The sequence below is a fragment of the Dama dama genome, chromosome 6, assembly GCF_033118175.1.
Source record: "Dama dama isolate Ldn47 chromosome 6, ASM3311817v1, whole genome shotgun sequence".
Taxonomy (NCBI): domain Eukaryota; kingdom Metazoa; phylum Chordata; class Mammalia; order Artiodactyla; family Cervidae; genus Dama; species Dama dama.
Genome location: NC_083686.1, coordinates 42,949,210 through 42,968,776, shown reverse-complemented (window position 1 = coordinate 42,968,776; position 19,567 = coordinate 42,949,210). Strand labels below are relative to the sequence as shown.

Sequence of the window (19,567 nt, the reverse complement as noted above, 5' to 3'; positions counted from 1 at the left end):
CAAATGTTTTATTTGTTTATTGAGCACTTAGCCTAGTGCTTGACATGTAATTTTAGTATTAAGACATTTTCCACTAATAAAAAAGCAACTTAAGTATTCTTAAATATATAAAAGTGCTTCCTCTATTTGGCATAATTAAGGTGTATAATCCACCTGCCTCTCTTGCATGTCTTTAATAGTAGCTTTTAATGTTAAAATAGTATGAAGGCTTTTGTGTCAAATAATATAATTGCTACTAGAGTCAGAATGATTTTGTTCTCACTGCTTAACCCAAGTACCTAAAACAATACCTGGCCCTTGGAAAGGCAAATAGTTGTTGATTACTCAGGGCTACAGGTGTGTGTGTGTGATATTTTTCTGTGGGTGTGTTTCTCCTTGATTGCAACCAATTCATATACAGTGGTCATTTTACTGTAATTTTAAAATTCTGATGATACATAAATACTGTTTCATAGACTGAGTATTGTCTGAATGCATTCACGAGGCAAGGAGAGTTCACTCAGGTAGCAGGAAATAGCATGTCTTGAGAAAGTGACTTTGTTAAGAAACTGAGAAATGCTTAAGCTTACAGAGAAATTGTGGGAATGGTACCCTGAAATCTTATGTATCCCTTATTTGGGATCTACCACTCAACGTTTGTTTTCTGCATATTATGTATATTATGTGGTGGAAGCCCAGAAATTAAGTTGAAAGCATACCTCTTCATCTCTGAATGTTTGTATCTCCTAAGGATAAGAGCACTGTCTTATACAATCATCCTGTAATAATTAAATTCAGGACTTTAAAGATTGGTATAGTCTGTATAGTCTTAAATTCAGATTGTGCCAGATAACCTTAATAACTTTACATATCTCCCTGCTCCTGCCTCCTCGTTGTGTCCGGCTGTCACCTATCTTCATTTCTTTTAGTTTGGAACAACTCCTTAGCATTTGTGCTTCACAACATGAAGAATTTGAAACTGTTTAAAGAATGTTTCTTAATTTGAATTATAGTATCATAATTACTTTCTCATGCTTCAGTTCAGGTTATGTGTCTTGGCAGGAATAGTCAGTACTGGTACATTACATCAGTACGTCACATCAGAAGGCACATGATCCTGTTATTGGTTGTGTTAACTTTTATTGTTTGGTTAACGTGTTGTCTACCAGATTTCTCCACTGACGTTATTATTTATTTCCCTTTATAATTAATATTCCTTGGGATGATATAGTGAAACTATCTTAATCCTTGAACAAACTCAGTGATTTTCTCTTCTTGCTTGAGTCAGTTATATCTTTTATGGTAACTGATACTCTTTATCAAGAAGAGCTTCCTTTCCCTTTTACCTACAGACCCAGGGTCTTGTTTCCTGTGGTAACTGGCACTTTACCCCCATTCATACAGTGGAAGGCAGAGGGGGATACTCTTTCAGGCTTTAAATGAGATTCTTAAGAGTGAGACTATTACCCTGAACAATTAAAACTCATATATCACATTTCTCCTTGCTTATAACAGTACTATAAAATTTATGAAAGCTTGAAAAAGTGTCTTAAGGATTAAATTGTGGAAACTTACCAGTACAGGATTCTACCAGCAGAAGGGGCAATTTAGAGACCAGTATCCTAATTCTTTATGTTGATTTTGAAATACTGCACCTTTGATTTCTTTTTCTTTGTGCTCTAATTACTTTTTAAAGATCACAATGCAGGTACAACAGCAAACTCATAACAAGTTAAAATCTGTCTTGACTAGCTGTCTTCCTACTAATCCTCTTAGTCTCATTTGTTTCTTCTGCAGAATTAATTACTGTTAATGGCAATTATTAACTCTTTGAGAGTGGATGGGCGCGTGAAGTGAGTGGTTCAAGGAACCCATAATATCTTATAACCTTACAAGTTATGATTATGTTTGTGTCCTAAAAATAGAACTTTCAGACTTGCTATAGTGATCAAGTCTGTCCTCTTCATTTTTTTTTTTTAACTGAAGATGTATATATTTGGGATGTTTGATTTACTGTGGCTTAAAATAACAGAACGATGGGTAACATGTTCATGTAGCATTCAGCGTTGATACAGTAAGGGAGAGGAGATAACCTACATTTGCATCTGAGTGGATTTTTTGCATTTTAAATTTATAGAAGTAATAGTGCACACTTTTCCTTAAAAACTTCCTAAAAGACTTATGATGAGATCAAAATCGCACAACCTGTGTTCCCTCCTGTTCTCAGTCACACGGCTGTTCTACGTATCTGACTCCTGAGGTAAATTTAAGTCAGCATCAGTTTTCTTTCACGTTCATTCATTTATCTGGCTGCATCTGGTCAGAGTTGCGGCACACAGGATCTTCACTGTGGTGCACAGGTTCAGTTGCCCTGTGGCATGTGAGATCTTAGTTCCCCACCAGGGATCGAACCCACTTCCCCTGCATTGCAAGGCGGATTCTTAACCACTGCACCACCAGGGAAGTCTCAGCATCAAATTTCTTGTTTGATAAATTTATAGTGGGTTCTCTTCACATAGGTCGGAACATACAGCATGTTGTACTGCGTTTGCCTCAGGGTGATGAACCTGCTGAAACTGTGTGGTGGATGAAAATGGATTCCCGTCAGCCTGAGTCCCTGCCGCCCCTGCGGCTTGCTCTGGCCAGTGGAACACAGCAGAGTGACGCTGTGTGATTTGAGCTTCAGCCTGCAGAGGCCTTGTAACTTCTGCTCCTGCTCTTCCTGAACACCGTCACCTGTGAACAAGCCAGAACTGGCCTCCTGAGGGTGAGAGCCTAGGTGGAGTGAGCCCTGGGAAGAGACCCAGGTTTCCCAGCTGTTACAGCCGTCCCAGCTGAAGTTCCTGACATGGAGTGAGGTCTGCAGATGCATGTCCCCAAGGGGCGGAAGAATCCCTGAGCTGAGCCCAGATTAAACTGCCAAACTAAAGAATCAGAGCACAGCTTTCAATTCACTAAGCTTTGAGGTGGTTACTTACTCAGCCATTAGGTGTGGATACAAACCTAATTATGCCCTCAATTTAGTTAAAAAGAAGCATTTCCAATTGACAAGTGAGCAATTACACCTAGAAGTGACTGAAGCCACTCTTAACGGAGGAGTTAACAGGTAAATGGGACTGTTAAGCATCGTTTTGTTGGAACAATCTTAGCCAAGTTCCCTTGTTGCAAATCTTCAACACATTCCTCAGAACTAACTTTACAGAATAGCCTTAGTTGTCCAGTAAAAAAGCCATTTTCTTAAGTAATACTTCAGTACATCCTTCATCTGATATTTTAGGGACAGTAGTCCCCATTTTTCTAATTTTCCTTCCTGTTGAATATTTAACCATGATTTAAACTCAAAGACAGGAAAAATAAATCTTTTTAGGCCCAGTGTTACATGCTGAGGAAAACTGGACAACCAGGATCCCCTTTTAGTTAAATGTGAAAAGGAACAGGAAACAGGATGAGTGCTACACAAGTAGAAAAGACAAGGCCATTTGAACAAGTTCAGGGCCAAGTCTGGTTTTTGGAGCTATTTGATTTGTGAATACATAGGGACCACCAGTTCTCATGTGTCACTAAAGGATCAGGTTTTAGATTGGTTTTTCTTTTAAGATAGTTTCTTTCCTATGGTGTAATTCTTTGGATGTTTGCATTCCAAATTTCCTGTGTATGTTGTTTTCTATTAATCAGAATTGTGGGTTAGGATATCCTTTTATGCTGTGATCTGTCTGTGGTACTTAGCAAAGATCACTAACAATGTGTAAAGATTTTTGGCCGGCCATGAAAGTACTTTGAATTTTTTTGTTTTTCGAAAATGTATTGAAGTATAGTTGATTTCCAGCATGTTAACGTCTACTGTACAAGTGATGCAGTCATACCTGTACCCGTGTGTGGGCGTAGACATGGCCCGGTGTGCGGCGCTCCCTGCTCCTCTCTGCAGCCCTCCTCCCTGACGCTGCCACTGTGACCTGAAAACCCTGGACTGCTCTGCTCCTCGCTGCCGCTGCCACTGCGACCTGATGACCCTGGACTGCTCCGCTCCTCCTGCACACCTGTGCCCTTTCCTCCCTTCCTTCCGGCTATTAAGAGGTTTTCTCCATTTTTCTTGAAAACTTGATTCTGCCCTCCTCCCAGGCTTGGGCTATTTCCAAATACACACATGTAATGTGTATATTGTACATACACACATTTTTCATATTCTTCCCTAATATGGTTTATCTTAGTTCCCTGAAAGCACCTTTCATTTAAAACTACCTGGTATGGGAAGACAGCATAGAAATTACAGAAGAACACTTGTATAGATTTGGGTAAGGGTATAGGCCATCTCACACACACACCCTGCCTATGAAGAATATTATTCTTTTTTTTTTTAATTGTGTGTGTGTATGTATGTATTTTGGAGGAATATTCCTCTCAGACTGGAATTTTACATGGGAGGATTAAAATGAAGCTAGGAAGTGTCTATAACACAGGGTTTCCAAGGAAATTGTGTCATTACCTTTGAGGTCTTCAAGTGGGTTGATTTTTTTTTTTTTTTAGATGGTGCTAGTGGTAAAGAACGTGCCTGCCAATGCTGGAGATGTAAGAGACTCTGATTTGATCCCTGGTTGGGAAGATCCCCTGGTGAAGGGCATGGCAAACCACTCCAGTCTTCTTGCCTGGAGAATCCCATGGACAGAGGAACCTGGAGGGCTGCAGTCCGTAGGGTCACAGAGATTCAGACACAACTGAAGTGACTTAGTGCACATGCGTGTATATATTAAAATCCATAGAACTGTACATCAAAAGGGAAAAAGTCAGTTTCACTGTATAAAGGTGCTAGAAGCTTGTGTTTGTTTGAATTGTGAATCCCATCTCTGTCATTCATTAATTATGTGACCCTGGCTAGTTACTTTTGCCCCAGTTCCATCTCTAAATACAGATGGTAGTATATACCTCCTGCAGGGGGTTGTCGACTCTGCGACCTAGTGGACCGTAGCCCTCCAGGCTTCTCTGTCCGTGGGATTCTCCAGGCAAGAATACCGGAGTGGGTTGCCATGCCCTCCTCCAGGGGATCTTCCCAACAGAGGGATTGAATCTGCGTCTCCTGTGTCTCTTTACCACTAGCACCACCTGGGATGTCATCATGATCATAGCAGCAATGAATACTCTCAAATAGAACTGTTTTGAGGTACTGCCTTTAGGCAGGACAGGAAGAAATCCTAGAAAAGTGTCAATGCTAAGTCAGCTTTCCATTTTTCAGAGAAGGCAAAAATCAAGCCCTCAGAAAAGTCCCTTTGTTCTCCTAATTCATTGATATGTTGAATCCATACAACTATTTTCTGGGGACTTAGTGAAAAGTTAGAAAGGAACTTTGGCTGTCTCACCTGTCCAAAATCACCTGATAATGTGGTCTCTATCCCACACTAAGAAACATAATGTGTCTTTCTGTGTGTGTGTGGCCTCAGTTTTCTCAGATCTACCAGTGCTCCTGGCCAGAGGTACTCACAGTGTCTGTGATTAAGCATCATACCTATTGTACCTACCAGTGAGAATATTAAGACCAAAGAAATCTTTCCACTAGGTCTATGACTCAGAAGGCAAATTCTGAGAATTATGTGAGAAACAAAAGGAAGCTTCTGAAAAAACAAGAACCTGAAGCTCCAAGCCACAGGTATTTGCTCTATAACTCTAGACTTAGGAATTGTCAGATCATGAAACTCTTGTACTAAATGAGAGAATATCTGTGGTCTCTGACATGATGGGGAAAGTGATGCATTGTTCGTACGTGATGTTAAATTATTAATCTCAATCCGTTCCCACCTACTACAGGGCATCTGTGAGACAGACAACAGGACAAAGATACTAAGAGCAGGCAGAGGTGCTATCTGTTGGGTTCACAGGAGCCTGAAGTTTTGTTTTTGTTTTTATTGTTTAAGCATTACTCTGACTTTTGAGAGAAAACAATCCCTTGGGGAGGAGGAGAGCAGCCAAGAGAAAATGGAGCAGTCTGAGAAAGAATGGAAATGATTGTTGCTCCACAAGACAGCCAGGTGGGAGGGAAGCCAGGGTAAATGAGCAGAGGCCGTCTGCAAAACAGCTCGCCTCAGCTGGAGCACGGGGTGCCTGCTCTGAAGCAGTGAGAGGTCTGCCGTGTCTGGCCCCACTGGAGCTCCAAGTTAGTCATCTGCAGGAAACCAGTGTGATCTCCATCCTGCAGAGAGTGAGTGATCAAGCACAAGCACCCAGGATCGCGTCTGTGCTGCGACTTCTCGGCTGTCAGGGGAAGTGTTGCAAGTTACAGAGACAAATGAGACACTGGGGAACTACACAGTAAAGCCCCACTGATTGGTAGGGCTTGCTGTTGATGGTGATTAGAAATACAAAATACATTGAACTTCACTGAAACTTTGAAGAAAATGCTGTTATTTTAAAAGGGGAGAAAGAGAGAAGATGGAACTTCAACCCCTATTCTGTGGACATGAGGGGCTGTCCTGACACCTTGCCGTTAACTTCTACTCTGCTGATTCCTGCATGCTGCCATGGTATAAATGAGTCATGCTGGAAGGGTACTCTTCGTATTGTGACCGGTGGATTAAGAAGTATCAGTAAGCCGACTTAGAAACCAGCACAGTAAGAGAACTTTCTTATAGCAAATCCACTGTGGATCAGTTGGATAGACCAGCAGTGATCTGGGCTGCACTGGGTTGGCAGAATGTGGTGTAAATTAACAGCAAAACCTAGCACCAGTCTCTACTGTCTATGCTCAGAGGGCTTTTTTCATCTGAGGTCTTGTAACCACCCTTTCTTGGCTTCCCTGCCTGTTTTTGCTGAGAATTCTATAAAGTTAGGACTGAGAAATATATAGTGTAATTCCCTCATTTTATAGATGAGAAAATGAAGACCCAAAGAGATTAAAATCAGGGAAACTGAAACTTACTTAGTAAATTGCACTGTTTAAAACTGCTAGCAAAGTACCTTGGAACATTTTTAGATGTGCCTCAGTGAAAACATAACCATTGAATTTTAGAGGTAAGAGAAACCTGAGAATATAAACTCTAAACATTTAAAAATGGAATCTCTGCTCGTTGAGACGTCTGAAAGCCTAAAGAAAAGATAAGGGAGAAATGTTCGGCTTTCTAAAATACATAGGTTTTCAGGGTAAATACAGCATCAGGTTTTGGGTTCTATATTTTTCCGTAAATGCACGTTTACCATATTTTCTTCTTTTTAATCTAAAGATTCAGGCCTAAGCTCCAGACTGCAAACAGTACACAAATACAATGGTCACAGTTTTAAGTTACAAAATTTACAGTTTCATTTTCTCCAAAATAAACTAGAAATCAGCTACCATTTTCTTCACTTGGGAAGCTGCCGCCCTCTAGAGGGTGGGTCTGGAAATGCCGGGGTTCTCCATTGTCAGTGAGGAATAGGGCAGGGCTGCTGCTAGTGGCATGTGGCATTTGGGGATGAAGGATGCACATAGAGAACCATTTTCCCCAAGATGCCAATCGTATTCACTTTGAAACGTAATGAAAGGGAGACCTACGGTTTTTTTTTTTTTTTTTTTAGTTTTTATTTATTTTTGGCTGTGCTGGGTCTTTGTTGGTGAAGCTGACTTTTTTCTAGTTGTGGGTAGCAGGGCCTACTCTAGGTGCAGTGCATGGGTGTCTCACTGTGGTGGCATCTCTTGTCATGGAACATGGGCTCTAGGGTGCATGGGCTTCAGTAGTTGCTGCCCCGTCTCTAGAGCACAGGCTCAGTCAGTTGTGGCTCACAGACTTAGTTGCTCCACACCACGTGGGATCATCCCGGACCAGGGATTGAACCCGTGTCTCCTGCATTGGCAGGCAGATTCTTTTCCGCTGAGCTACCAAAAAGCCCTACAAGTTGCATCTTAAAATACTGACCATTTATCCTATAATGATCTACTTAGTGAGGGGGGAGGGGGGGCCTCGAGTGTATATGTTGTCAGAGAGTGCAGGACTATTAGAAAGTTAATGCTAACCCTAAGTCTACAGGAAGTTCAGGGATCTGTTTCAGGCCAGTTAACGTCACAGCATTCATCTCATCATGGGACCTGGGACTTGACTTGCCAATTCATTGTCCACAGCTGTAGGGCCACTTACTCTACTAGGAATGCCTGAAGGTAAAGACTTCTGACTGGTGTGATGTTTTATGTACAGTGTTTACAGACAAATGTTATAAAATAGTTGAAGTGCTCTGATCCTTGCAGAATAGACCTCAGATTCCAAAAAGATATAAATCCTTTTCTAAGATTTTCAGGCACTTTTAGATTACGTAAGGGAAATTTCTACTTGTTTTCCAGATTTCTTTCACTGCTGCTTCCTCTAAGTAATACAAATCTGACTCCGCATTTCCGTTTACATCCTCCAGCTTCCTCATGGCAGGGTGTGGCCGTGGAAATATTGACCACGGGACACTGTGATGTGGGCAGCTTCCAGCTCTTCCCTTCTTTCAGGGCGGTAGCTGCGTGCTCTTGACTCTCTACTCTTCTCTTCCCGTTGCTGTGAGAGGATGACAACCTGAGCAACTGCCTTAGACCCAGAGACGGACGCCATGGAGTGTTCCCCAGCTGGGTGCTTGGCTGACCACATGAAGTGCAGCCGCTAACTCACTTCTCTCTCATTTAAGCCAGCATAGTTTGGAGAAATTAACTTCCTGCCATTTTCTCTTAAGCCAACTGCTAAGCTCCTCTTTCAACTAGATTCTAAATGAGAAGTGCCATCTGGTCTCAATAACAAATACTAGTGGGAGAAAATAATGTAGCAGAACTCTTTTTTAGGTATGTTTGAATCACAGATACACACGTGTATGTACCCTCCTAAAAAAATAAGGTGTTTACAAACTCAATTCATTAAAAAGAGGCATGGTCCTTGGCAGTTTAAAAAGGATGAGGGGGCTTTATTATAGCAGTATTTAATAAAATGCAGTGTGATGCACACAGAATGTTCTATACAGTTCATCTTCAGTGTGAACAGGTCAGCTTCACGTGTCTATCTTTTCTTCTGCAGATTGTACACGAGGGCCGGAGGCCTTTTGGTTTGATACGCCACACTTCCTCTGATGCGCTTTCCTTTGATGTTAACTATATGTGGCAAGAGAGGACGCCGGACTGTCAGAACTGTCCCTTGAGGTGTATAGCCTCGGAGGTGCAGTGTGTCCTTAAGCTGTGGTGTTACTGCTACCCAACCTGTGCAGGCACACGAGAAAAAACAGACGGTGTTAGCAACCATCCTATTGAAAACACCAAACACAGCTCCAGATGGAGACCCAAGGGAGGCTACTGCTGCTTCACTCTCTTTTTTAAAAAAGCATCAATGCACTTGTGAAAATGTACAGATTCATTTTCAGAGCAGGTTGCATCTTATGAGTAATCTAGCATGTATAAAAATATTTGGCTGATGTCAGTTAAGGCAAATCTGTATAAAAATATGCTAAACTCTTGTGCTTGGTGTAAAATTACCTGCAGAGGAGAACTTGATGTCAGCCACTGCTTCAGATTGCCCAAGTCCTCCATCTAATGTGATGTCTTCAGCAACAAGAGGAGGAAATTCTGCCATTCTTTCTTCTCCACCCATTGGTACCTTCCATTGGGAGGAGATAAAGTTATTTGGAAATTCAAATGAAACCCCTGATAACTAATATTAAGTAAGGCACTGATAATACTGTACAGGTATCAAAAATAAAATGCTTTTAACCATTAAACTATTGAAAAAAATCCTCATTCACTTCTAGATCAAATGAAAAGCCCAGGAGCTCTGTGACGGGATGAAGCCTATGGATCCCAGTGACAAGGGCCCCATGGCATCCATCTGGTGGTCACCTCCAGACAGCAGAATCTTATTAGCTTATACTGTTTTGAGAGCCCTTCATAATGGTTTAAACACAGTAACTTTGGGCAATTAAGGCACCATCCCTCCAACTACCTTAGGTCTTACAGGCCTGTCTGGACACACAGGTTAATCCCTGCCTCATTGGAAATCAAGGGTACATGGATAATAGTTAACATCAGCTCTGTGTTTACAGGTGTTTCCATGTATTGGAAATAAGTGAATAATAATTTACTTAATGGATTTCTCTGTGTTTATAACTAAGAATACAAACATAGATGTTATCGTATGGTCCCTGCTCCCGAGGAGATCAGAAGGTGGAAACAGCAAGTAAATAAAAGGTTAGAAATGTGATGAGAGGCAATCTCTTAAGTACTATGATAATGAAGGGAATAATGAAATGTGGCTTGGTCAAGTAAAACATTAATGAAGAGCAGAATTTTGAAAAATAGATTAAAGTTACTCAGTGTTGAAAGGTATTCTGAGTAACATACAGACATAAAAACTGGAAAAAGGATGATGAGTTCAGAGAATTGTAGTTTAACTGTGCAGAGTGTGTTGTGTGTGTGTGTCTGTATTAGTGATGAGGCTTTCAGTTTCGACTTCTCAGTAATGTGGAACTAACAAGGAATTATAAGCAGGAAAGAAAAAAGAATGAAAATACTGTGACCTGCTTTATATTTTGGAAAAACCTGTACAGTGCAGGATTTGTCAACCTCAGCACTACTGACCTTTTGAGTCAATTTTTTTGTTGGGGGAGGCTGTCTTGGGTATTGCACAATTTTTAGTAGCCTCTACCCAGCGTCCATTAAGTTGTGAAAACCAAAACTGTCTGCAGGTTTTGCCAAATGTTGCCGTGCGGGAAGAGTCAAGCCTGGTTGATAACTACAGCTGTAGTGGGGTGTGGGTGGGAGGAAGACAATAAAACTGGGATCTAGGAAATACCTCATAATCTCAGAAAGCAGGCTACAGTTTGGACTGTGAGCCTGATCTCAGTGATGATTAGGAGGCAGGATTGACTTTGACTTGGGAGATAAATGAAAACCAGAAGGCAAGGCGGAGGCACAGAGCGGCTCAAGAAACTGTATGATGAGGGAGAGAAACCTGAGTGTGGCTTTGAGAAGTATCAGTGAGTCCACCCTGAAGACTACACAGATGCATGAAGGTGGAGCCCTCCCCTCAAATCCTACATGTGTCTGGAGCATCAACGTTAGGCCAGTTATTTCAATGGAGTCTTAATTTCACTCTGGCTTTTTTAGTTAGTCCAGAGAGAAAGAAGCATTTGCTTCTGCAGTCAGGTTGGTTTTATCCTGGTTGAAAGGCAGGTGTGCGTTTTGACTTATTTATAGTTGTATGAGCATTCACTAATGTAAATCACATCTGCACTGGATGCAGCTGGTGTTTTTGCAGGAGCTCTGTCCCAGCCCCCTCCTCATCACGACAAACACACGGCAGGGACAGCGGTGCCCGGGCACTGGATCTTCTCCACAACCGCATGGTGTGGCCACAACAGACAGAGGTAGAGGACTTGCCCAAAGTCACACAGCTTCACTGAGTTGGGGGGCAGAGCGGGACGTGAACCCAGCCTAGCTCCAGTGAGCTGAACCGTCATGCACTACAGGCCAGCCGACGGTGTGTGCGCAGGTCTGCTGAAAGAGCCGCAAACCGGCCCAGCCTCTGGTGAACGTGGACCGATTTCAGCGGCATAGAAAGGCCACGGCAGGGACTGCAGAGGATGGGAGGTGAGAAGCAGCAGTCGGCGTGATTGCAAAGAAGAGGAAGGAGCGGGACAGAGTTTTGTTTCTGAAAGATCAGAGAAATGTTCACACACTGCTTCACAGGTCAAAGGAAGGATCAAGTAAGCAGGAGAGAAGATGTACAATAGTCTCTAAGTGTCTGTGATTAAGAACCTGGGAGGAGAGCTTTTCCACCCAGACAAGGGCTGCTAAGCTCAGCACTCACATGTGGACCAGATAATTCCCTGTTGTGAGGGGCTGTCCTGTGCATGCATTATGCTTAGCATCCTCTCTGGCCTCCGAGACCCATTACATGCCGGTAGCATCACTCCGTTGTGAGAAAATCCAGCGTCTCCTCACTCACATTATCCAGCACATCTTTTTGAAATGATGTGACTACTGGGCAGTTGAAAAGTGGCTACTGCAAGAACTAAATTTTAAAGTTTATTTAATTTTAATTAACTTACTGAAATAGCCACATGTGGCTACCATACCGGACAGTGTCATCCAGAGAAAACCCAGCTCTGTCAGTATCCTGGGATCAGTCAAATCCAACATCCCTTTTCTTATTAGAGCCTGTCTCACTTTATAGCCAAAATCCTCACGGTGAACAAGGTCAGGGAGAGCTAGCTGATGGTGTAACAAAGATGGTTCTGTCCCACAAAGGCTTTTTATCAGGGCTGTGGGACTACCAGGGTGTATTAACGTAACTATTCAACCATCAAATCATATTGGCTCACCTTCAGTAGCATATGACCTGCGTGCTTCTGATACATAGTATCCGCCTTGTCCAACGAAGTAATGTGAACAGGAAGGAAGTTGGAAGCCACAACTGTAAACCAAGCTGACTGATTTCCCTTAAGAAAGGAAGAAAAAACTTATCTGTACAATGAAAACTTGGAAAACCAGCACATTACAAGGTACAATTAAAAAATTTGGGGAATTCCCTGGCAGTCTGGTGCTTATTGCTCTGTGCTTCCATTGCAGTGGCCTGGGTTCAGTCTCTGTTCGCGGAACCAACATACTGTTGGTTCCACATGGTCCTACATACTATGTGGTGTGGTCAAAAAAACAAAGAGGAAGGTAGGAGAAAGATGGCAGAAGCAGTGCACTTAACCCATGTAAATAAACCTATGATACCTTATATACACTTTGTGGATACTAAATGTCTGTTTTTATGAAAAACATGAAAATACCATCTGCTTTAATTGTCCCTGTATAAAGTTTGGTTTAAAATGTTAACATTGTATGATCTTTAAAAATGTATGTAAGGTTTGAAGTATGTAAGGCCAAATTTTCAATAAATTATGGACAAACAGAAGGCAGGACATGTGCTAAGGCAGCGCCCACAGGTCGCACTGAGCGTGGTTGGACACATCCATCTTTCACTTTCCATTTTTCTGCTCGCTTTGGCAAAAATGGGGAGCAGTTCTGTAGATGTTCTACAATCTGTGAATGATGCTATGTAAATGAATACCAAACCAAAAAAATACATGTATAAAGGTATACATGTCATCGGATATAGAGTGTGGAATTAATTGAATGCATATTAACCCTGCCCCTAAATGTATGACCTCTGATTTCCACAGAAAAGAATACCACAGGAGAGGGAAACTATCTTTTTAATGTCAAGCTGTATGGGACATTCAACTGTTTTTTGAAGACAGTTTTTTTTAAGACCTAATTACTTTTTCCCACCATTTCATTATCCCAGGTTTCTATTACATACATTTTAAAACACACACATAAAAGGATATCAACCCCCACACAGTCAAGACCTAGTTATCAACATTTTGCTAGTCTTGATAATATCTGCTTGCTTAAAGTAAATCCCAAAAATAAAGTCATTTTTCAATGGTACAGACTTTCCTTACCTTCAGAAAATCTATGCGGCCTAAGGCACCCAAAAATAGAACCATTCCTGGTTTTAGCATAAAAGTTCTTGGAATAATGGAATGTGTTGGCAATACAACATTTACTTCTTTTTCTGTTAGAAGACTTAAAATCTGTAAAGCAAAGCGCAGATTTTTTTTTTTTTTTGAGAATTACTTTCAATGAACATATGCTGTATCATGCTTTACCTGTAAGATAAAAAGTTATGATTATATATTCCAGGCTTCACAATACATCAAAGCATGTATTCCAGAATTTGCTGCACATAAAATTCATAGCTTCTGTCTGTCTAATGGAATCAATTTATAGTTGGCTCTACTCTTGTTTCACAACTTAATCTTAAGTAATGGCAATATACAGGTATTGAAACAACAGCATCCTCCGAATTCTGTCAAATTTGGTGTGATCTGAACACACTGATGATTCAATCACAGGATAGAAAAATAGGTTCTCTTGTCAAGGCTTCTAGGGAGCAGCAATTCTCAACTAATGGTAAGGTCATGTGCTGTGTTTTGTCCTGGTGGCAGATATGTATGCATTAAATGAGAGTGATCACCCCATTCTAGGCTCAAGTAAAAAGCTTGAAGAACCTTTTCTAAACTCTAGTATTCACTTTCCTTATTTTGTACAAATTCTCAGCAAAAAACAAAAAAACAAACACAAAGATTGGATCCTGTAACTTCTGGGGATGAAGATTCCTAAGTAGACTAGAGAAAGGAGAAAAGAAAAGCCAGGAAGTACAAGATTCTGGTGAGACTAAAATAAAAATCTGACTCAAAAAATGCGAGAAAGTAAATAAATGGCTTTTTGTGAACTTGTTTCTTAAAGAAAAGTAACAAGAAAATTAAAAAAAACGTAGTATCTGGGGAGACTTGAAAGAAAATATGTAAGGGGTGGCAAGTAGTTTTCTTGGATGCTTGTGTTTGAAAAGCACATTTAAAGCCCCTGGCAGGAGAGAAATACTTTAACCCTTTTAGCAAAGACCCTCACACTTCCATTTGACAACAGAGTTCCTTGCTTTAGTTTGGGAAACACTGGTTCAGGCATTAAATAAATATATCAATAAACTGACAGAGAATCAAACTGCCTGAGAGAACTTTTCTATCTAAAAACTTGAGGGTCTCACTGCTGGCTTTAGTAGTTAGCAGATTCTTGCCTTTCTGACCAACTGACAAGAGGGTGTACCTGACTAAGGGAACTGAATCCCTGACCTGCTGCTGCTGCTAAATCGCTTCAGTCATGTCATTGCCCTAACTGAGTCTAAAAGTTAAAGATGAGTGGGTCAAGTTAAAGCGATAGAACATTACTAGGAAGCAGTAGGAATGTTCAGTAGTAATGGGAACCAGTTTCCTAAGCTGAAGCAAGGAACCCTGTTGTGAAATGGAAGTATTAGGGTCTCTGCTAAAAGGGTTAAAATATTTCTTTCCTGCATGTGCTTTTCAAACACAAATACTGAAGAAAACTACTTGACACCCCCTTAGATTATTTTCCTCCGAATCTCCCTAGATACTACATTTTTTAAAATTTCCTTGTTACTTTTCTTTAAGAAACAAGTTCGCAAAGGCTTTTTAGCCATTTTTTTTACTTTCTCAAATTTTTAAAGTCAGATTTTGATTTAAATCTTATCAAATTCTTGTACTCCTTGGCTTTTTCTTTACTCTGTGAAGTTCTGAATTGCTAAGGGAGTGAAGATTGGACATCAACAATGAGTTGATCCTATTCTAAATGAGGTTCATCTGAGGGGGCGCCTACTTAAGAAATTTAGTACTTTGTGTCACTTTAAGAACAAAAACAAATTAGAACTCATGCTGGAAAGTGTCCTGTGTTCATAGCTATTCTCAGAATAGCTCCAGGAAATGAAGACAAAGCATCTGGATTATGTCAGCACAGTCCCCATGTTTGTAGGATGAATTAATGACAGAGAAGAAAAGTGTAGAGTAAGAAAGAGAGGCCATTATACTTTAAAACATTTCAATGTCTGGCAAAGGGACCGAGGCGTTACATTTATTCCATACACCTTTGGGGAACAATAAGTACAAAGTATGTACAGGGAGACTGCCCAGTTCAATATAAAGAGCAGGTCAAAGATCAAATGGGTGGCCTTGGGACGTGAGGTGACACTGCTTTAGCTGAGGGCGAGTCCCTCCTTACTTCAGTTCAAGGTGGGTGCACCTCTTGGTGAATATGTTATAGAGGGAATTCAAGTATGGAACAGGTGGCTGGACCGCAGTGACATTTATGGTTTCTTCCAACCTTAAAATCTGGGATTCTGTAAATATTTCTCTAAGTAAGGTAAAAACCACAAAGACAGAAGTAGGTTGTCAGCAGCGACGCCTGCCAAATGGCATACAGATTCACCAAGGAGACAGTTCGGTGAATGAGTCAGAACTGAGTCTAAAATGAAAGGGTGCCTTTTTTTCTTCTGCTGATTAAAATAATACTCCTGCACTTGAAAGTTAATGTTTCTAAAAGACATGAAATACATACACAATTTTCTTTTGTAATTCCAGGGGTGTCATAAAACCAGTGGGCATCTTTCACATCTTCTGGGGTCAGTTTTACTCGTTTGGTGGATTTATCTGCGGCCATAACAGGTTCATTTCCCATGTCAAAGGCAAATGAATCGGCATCAAATTCAAAGGCAGCTTTATCCTTCTGTGCTTCTGAATATGAGAATGTTCTTCCAACCCTTCCTAGAACAAGTTATATTGAAGTTAGCAGTCACTCGTTTAAAGCTTTTGACTCCTAATTTTTATGTTTGCTTCAAACAAGTTACTAAGACTAACTATGGTGTTTGGAGGGAAGTGAGACTACAGTGATACTTTTGCTCTGTTTCTGAATGCAGCCGGAGTCAGACTCTTGCAATGATGAAATGCGTGTGGCTAGCTGTACACATCTGGTGGAGGAGAAGTGTTGGAAATCAGTTTTTCGTAAATAGAGGTTGGAAAGAGATACCAAGGAAAGGGGGACAATCCAATTTAAAGCTGTTACAGTTCAACAACGTATACGGTCTGCAAGGAGGGGGCTGGTATCTTAGTACAGATACTTCTACTTCCAACAACAGCCAGGTAGACACTTATTCACAGTTCATTTCCTGGATTTCTTCAAGTAGCTACTGTCACAATTTTCCCAGTGCAATGAATTCTGGACTTCCAAACAACAGCCTTGCCTTTAAAAGGTCTCTACGTTCTAAAAAGAGGAAGTGTCTCTTCCCATAAAAAACTGGCTAGCCCTAGAGAGCTGTATTTCAAAGATGCTCAACAAAAAATTTTAGTATAGAGTTACACTAGTTTTCCTATAGAAGACACTTACCTACTAAATAACCATGCTTTTTTAAGAGATTCAGTTTATTTTGTTCTTGTTGACTAAGATTTTCTTCTGCTTCAGTTGCATCTCTTTTAAGCCTTTTTTGCCTTTGAAACATTCTGTAAGGAGTTGGGTTACAAATAGGAAACTTCAGAAGATTTAATGTAGTACCTGAAATACCAAATACATACACTGTTATAAACACTGTACAGGAAAATGGAATAAAACATTGAAGAGGATCTATACCATCTTGAGTACTGTGATTATTTCTCTTAACTTTAATGACAAAGGTGAAAGTGAAGTGGCTCAGTCTGTCTGACTCTTGGCAACCCCATGGACTGTACCCACCAGGCTCCTCCATCCATGGAGTTTTCTAGGCAAGAGTACTGGAGTGGGTTGCCATTGCCTTCTCCAGGGGATAGTCCCTCTACAAAATTATTCTTACTCTACAGATAAGGCAATAGGCTCAAAGACTGGCTCACAGGCTCAACTAGGATATGAATGCCAACTCTATAGGCCTGATCTCTTTCCATCTTCTGCATACTACTAACTGATATAAAAAGCACTTCTGTGTATAAGTCTCCCAAAGTCCAGGACAGAGAATACAGTTTACCAAGCAAAGTTAAACACTGCTTTCAAAGGAACAAATGAAGTAGTTCATTTTGCCAACTGTTACATAAAAACAGGTCACAGAAGGATTCATTCTGCAATTACTACAGATGTTTCTTGGAGCCACAAAGTTGACTTTTATTTTCAACAAAGCCACACATCATATTGCATCAGTGAATTATTCATATGTTAAATCTGTATAGAATTCTCATGAGTAAACTCAAGATATGAAGGGTAAGACTGAGGGATGGAAGGAGGCTTTTCTCCACAAAGTAAAAGGACTTTCTGAAGAAACTTACAAAGGACTGAAACTACAAGGGAAACCTTCAAGAGAGCAAACACTGGTTTGTCCTCTGGTTCACCTACAGTGCTTAGAACAGTGGCTTGAACATAGGAATACTCTATTGAGTATTTCTATTTCTTTTGAAAAGTTAAAACATATACTGACTTTGCAAGCACTAAGCTGCCACGGAAGAGAAATGTGAACAAAGTAGGTAGAGAATTTTTAAAGGGAAGCCTCCCACCAGCTCAGGATGGACATTAAGGAAGAATACATGACTAGGAGAGTGAATCACGATCAGACAGAGTACCAGCTTCTCAGAAAACGAAGGGGACACTCACCAGGCCAAGGGGAGATGGTGGCCCTGTCGATAGCTTCAGCGCCCTTGGCGATGCAATAATCGGACTCCAGAAGCGTATTGAAAAGAGTGGACTTGCCAGCGTTGGTGGCGCCAACCAGGTAGACGTCGCCGCGGTAGCGCCAGGAGCGCTGGAGCGCGGAGATCAACTCCTCAACTCCATAACCCGTCTTGGCGCTGATGAGCCTCACGTCTCTGAGCACCGTGCTGGACTTCGACGGAAGATTCGCGTTGTCCTCCCCGTCCCGTGGCCGGTCCCCGCTGGGATGCTGAGGTCTTCGGTAGCCGCGGGGCGGCAGGAGCCCGGCGCCGATACATTCGTCCCACAGTCGCTCCCGGAGCCGCTGCCGGTAGTTGGGAGTGTCCTGGGGCAGCAGGTCCACCTTGTTTCCCAGCACGATCAGTTGCTTGGGGCCCACCAGGGCGGGCAGGTGGGGCAGCAGGGCGTCGGGCAGATCCAGCAGGTCCACCATGTACAGCACCAGGGCGGGCTCGGGCCGCCGCAGCGCGGCGCTCACCAGCTCCAGGAACTGCTCCTGGCTCACCTGAAGGCGCAGGGCGCGCCGGTGATGCACCAGCAGCCAGCACCGCTGGCATACGGTCCGCTCCAGGCCCCCTTCCTCCGCCACCGCGCTGTTAAACTTCTCGCTGGGCAGGTAGCCGGGCACGCCGGGGTCCTGGCAGTGCAGCTCCGCACCGCAGCCAGAACAGTTCTGGCCGCTGGGCGGCACCGTCGGGTCCGGGTGCCCCACCGCTTGGTGAACCCGCCGGCCGGCGCCTAACTTCCGCTGCCGCCTCTCCTCCCGCCGCTGCTCTATCCGTCTCTCCTCCTCCTCCTGCCGCTGCTGCAAATCCCGCAGCTGGTCTTGGAGGGTCGCTTCCGATTCCGAATCCGGGACGTACTCAGGGAACAGAAAACTCTCCTCCAGGTCAGCCCCTCCTGGGTTACCCCCAGTCGCCGTCGCGCCACGAGGAAGGCCACGTCCCAGGCCCGCTGGGTGTCGGGGGCAGGAATCGGTAGCGCATCTCTGGAGGAGCGTCTCCCGGACGCCGTGGCGCGTTACAGTGGGAGTGGGTCCCCGCAAGAAGCCGCAAAGAAGCCTGCGAGCTAGGCGCGCGGGCAGCATGAGAAATGCAGCAGTGGGCAAAGGGGCGGAGCCACCTTTTCGCACGTGCACTGTGGCCCCAGATGAGCGTAAAACAGCAGACACAGGCCGGGAGGACCTGAGAGCTGTCATTCGTCAGTGTCGCACTGAAGCGCCTCCTTCCACGTCTAATCTCGTGAGTTCCCGCGATGAAGGCTCTGTGGCCCAGAAACCTACTTAAAGCGATACCGCGGACTTAGATTAGCGTAGGTCGGTCGAATAGGCTAGTTAGTGAGGGTTTATCCACTTTCAGACTTGTTTAACGCGCTGTCCCACCTGCTGTTAAGAAATCACATTGTTAGAAGCTACGTGTTTGTCTTTTGAACTGGAAAATTAAAAATCGAATGTCGCACTTACAGCCACAATTAAAACCTTTTATTAATACATCCGCTTGGCTTTTTTCGGGTATCATTCATTATTCGTGCAACAGCATTAAAATCACA

The 19,567-nt window shown here is 42.5% G+C and overlaps 1 protein-coding gene across 1 annotated transcript; it reads right to left on the bottom strand.

Moving 5' to 3' along the window:
* Positions 1–7,902: 7,902 nt before the first annotated feature.
* LOC133058856 (nitric oxide-associated protein 1) lies at positions 7,903–19,205 on the bottom strand. Its single transcript, XM_061145880.1, has 7 exons — positions 17,963–19,205; positions 16,739–16,903; positions 15,914–16,119; positions 13,408–13,539; positions 12,274–12,390; positions 9,431–9,551; positions 7,903–9,157 (listed from the first exon to the last, which is right to left on the bottom strand). The coding sequence occupies exons 1-7, from the start codon at positions 19,104–19,106 to the stop codon at positions 8,961–8,963; spliced, it is 2,082 nt and encodes a 693-aa protein (XP_061001863.1). The 5' UTR covers positions 19,107–19,205; the 3' UTR covers positions 7,903–8,960.
* Between the last annotated feature and the right edge of the window lie 362 nt (positions 19,206–19,567).

What these genes read in the sequence shown, in the direction of transcription:
- LOC133058856 (XM_061145880.1), bottom strand. Translation starts at nt 19,106, where the DNA reads ATGCTGCCCGCGCGCCTAGCTCGCAGGCTTCTTTGCGGCTTCTTGCGG. An exon ending in CACCATCTCCCCTTGGCCTG is followed by an intron (nt 16,904 to 17,962) that starts GTGAGTGTCCCC and finishes TTGGTATTTCAG; the next exon opens with GTACTACATTAAATCTTCTG. An exon ending in AAAGCATGGTTATTTAGTAG is followed by an intron (nt 16,120 to 16,738) that starts GTAAGTGTCTTC and finishes AACTTGTTCTAG; the next exon opens with GAAGGGTTGGAAGAACATTC.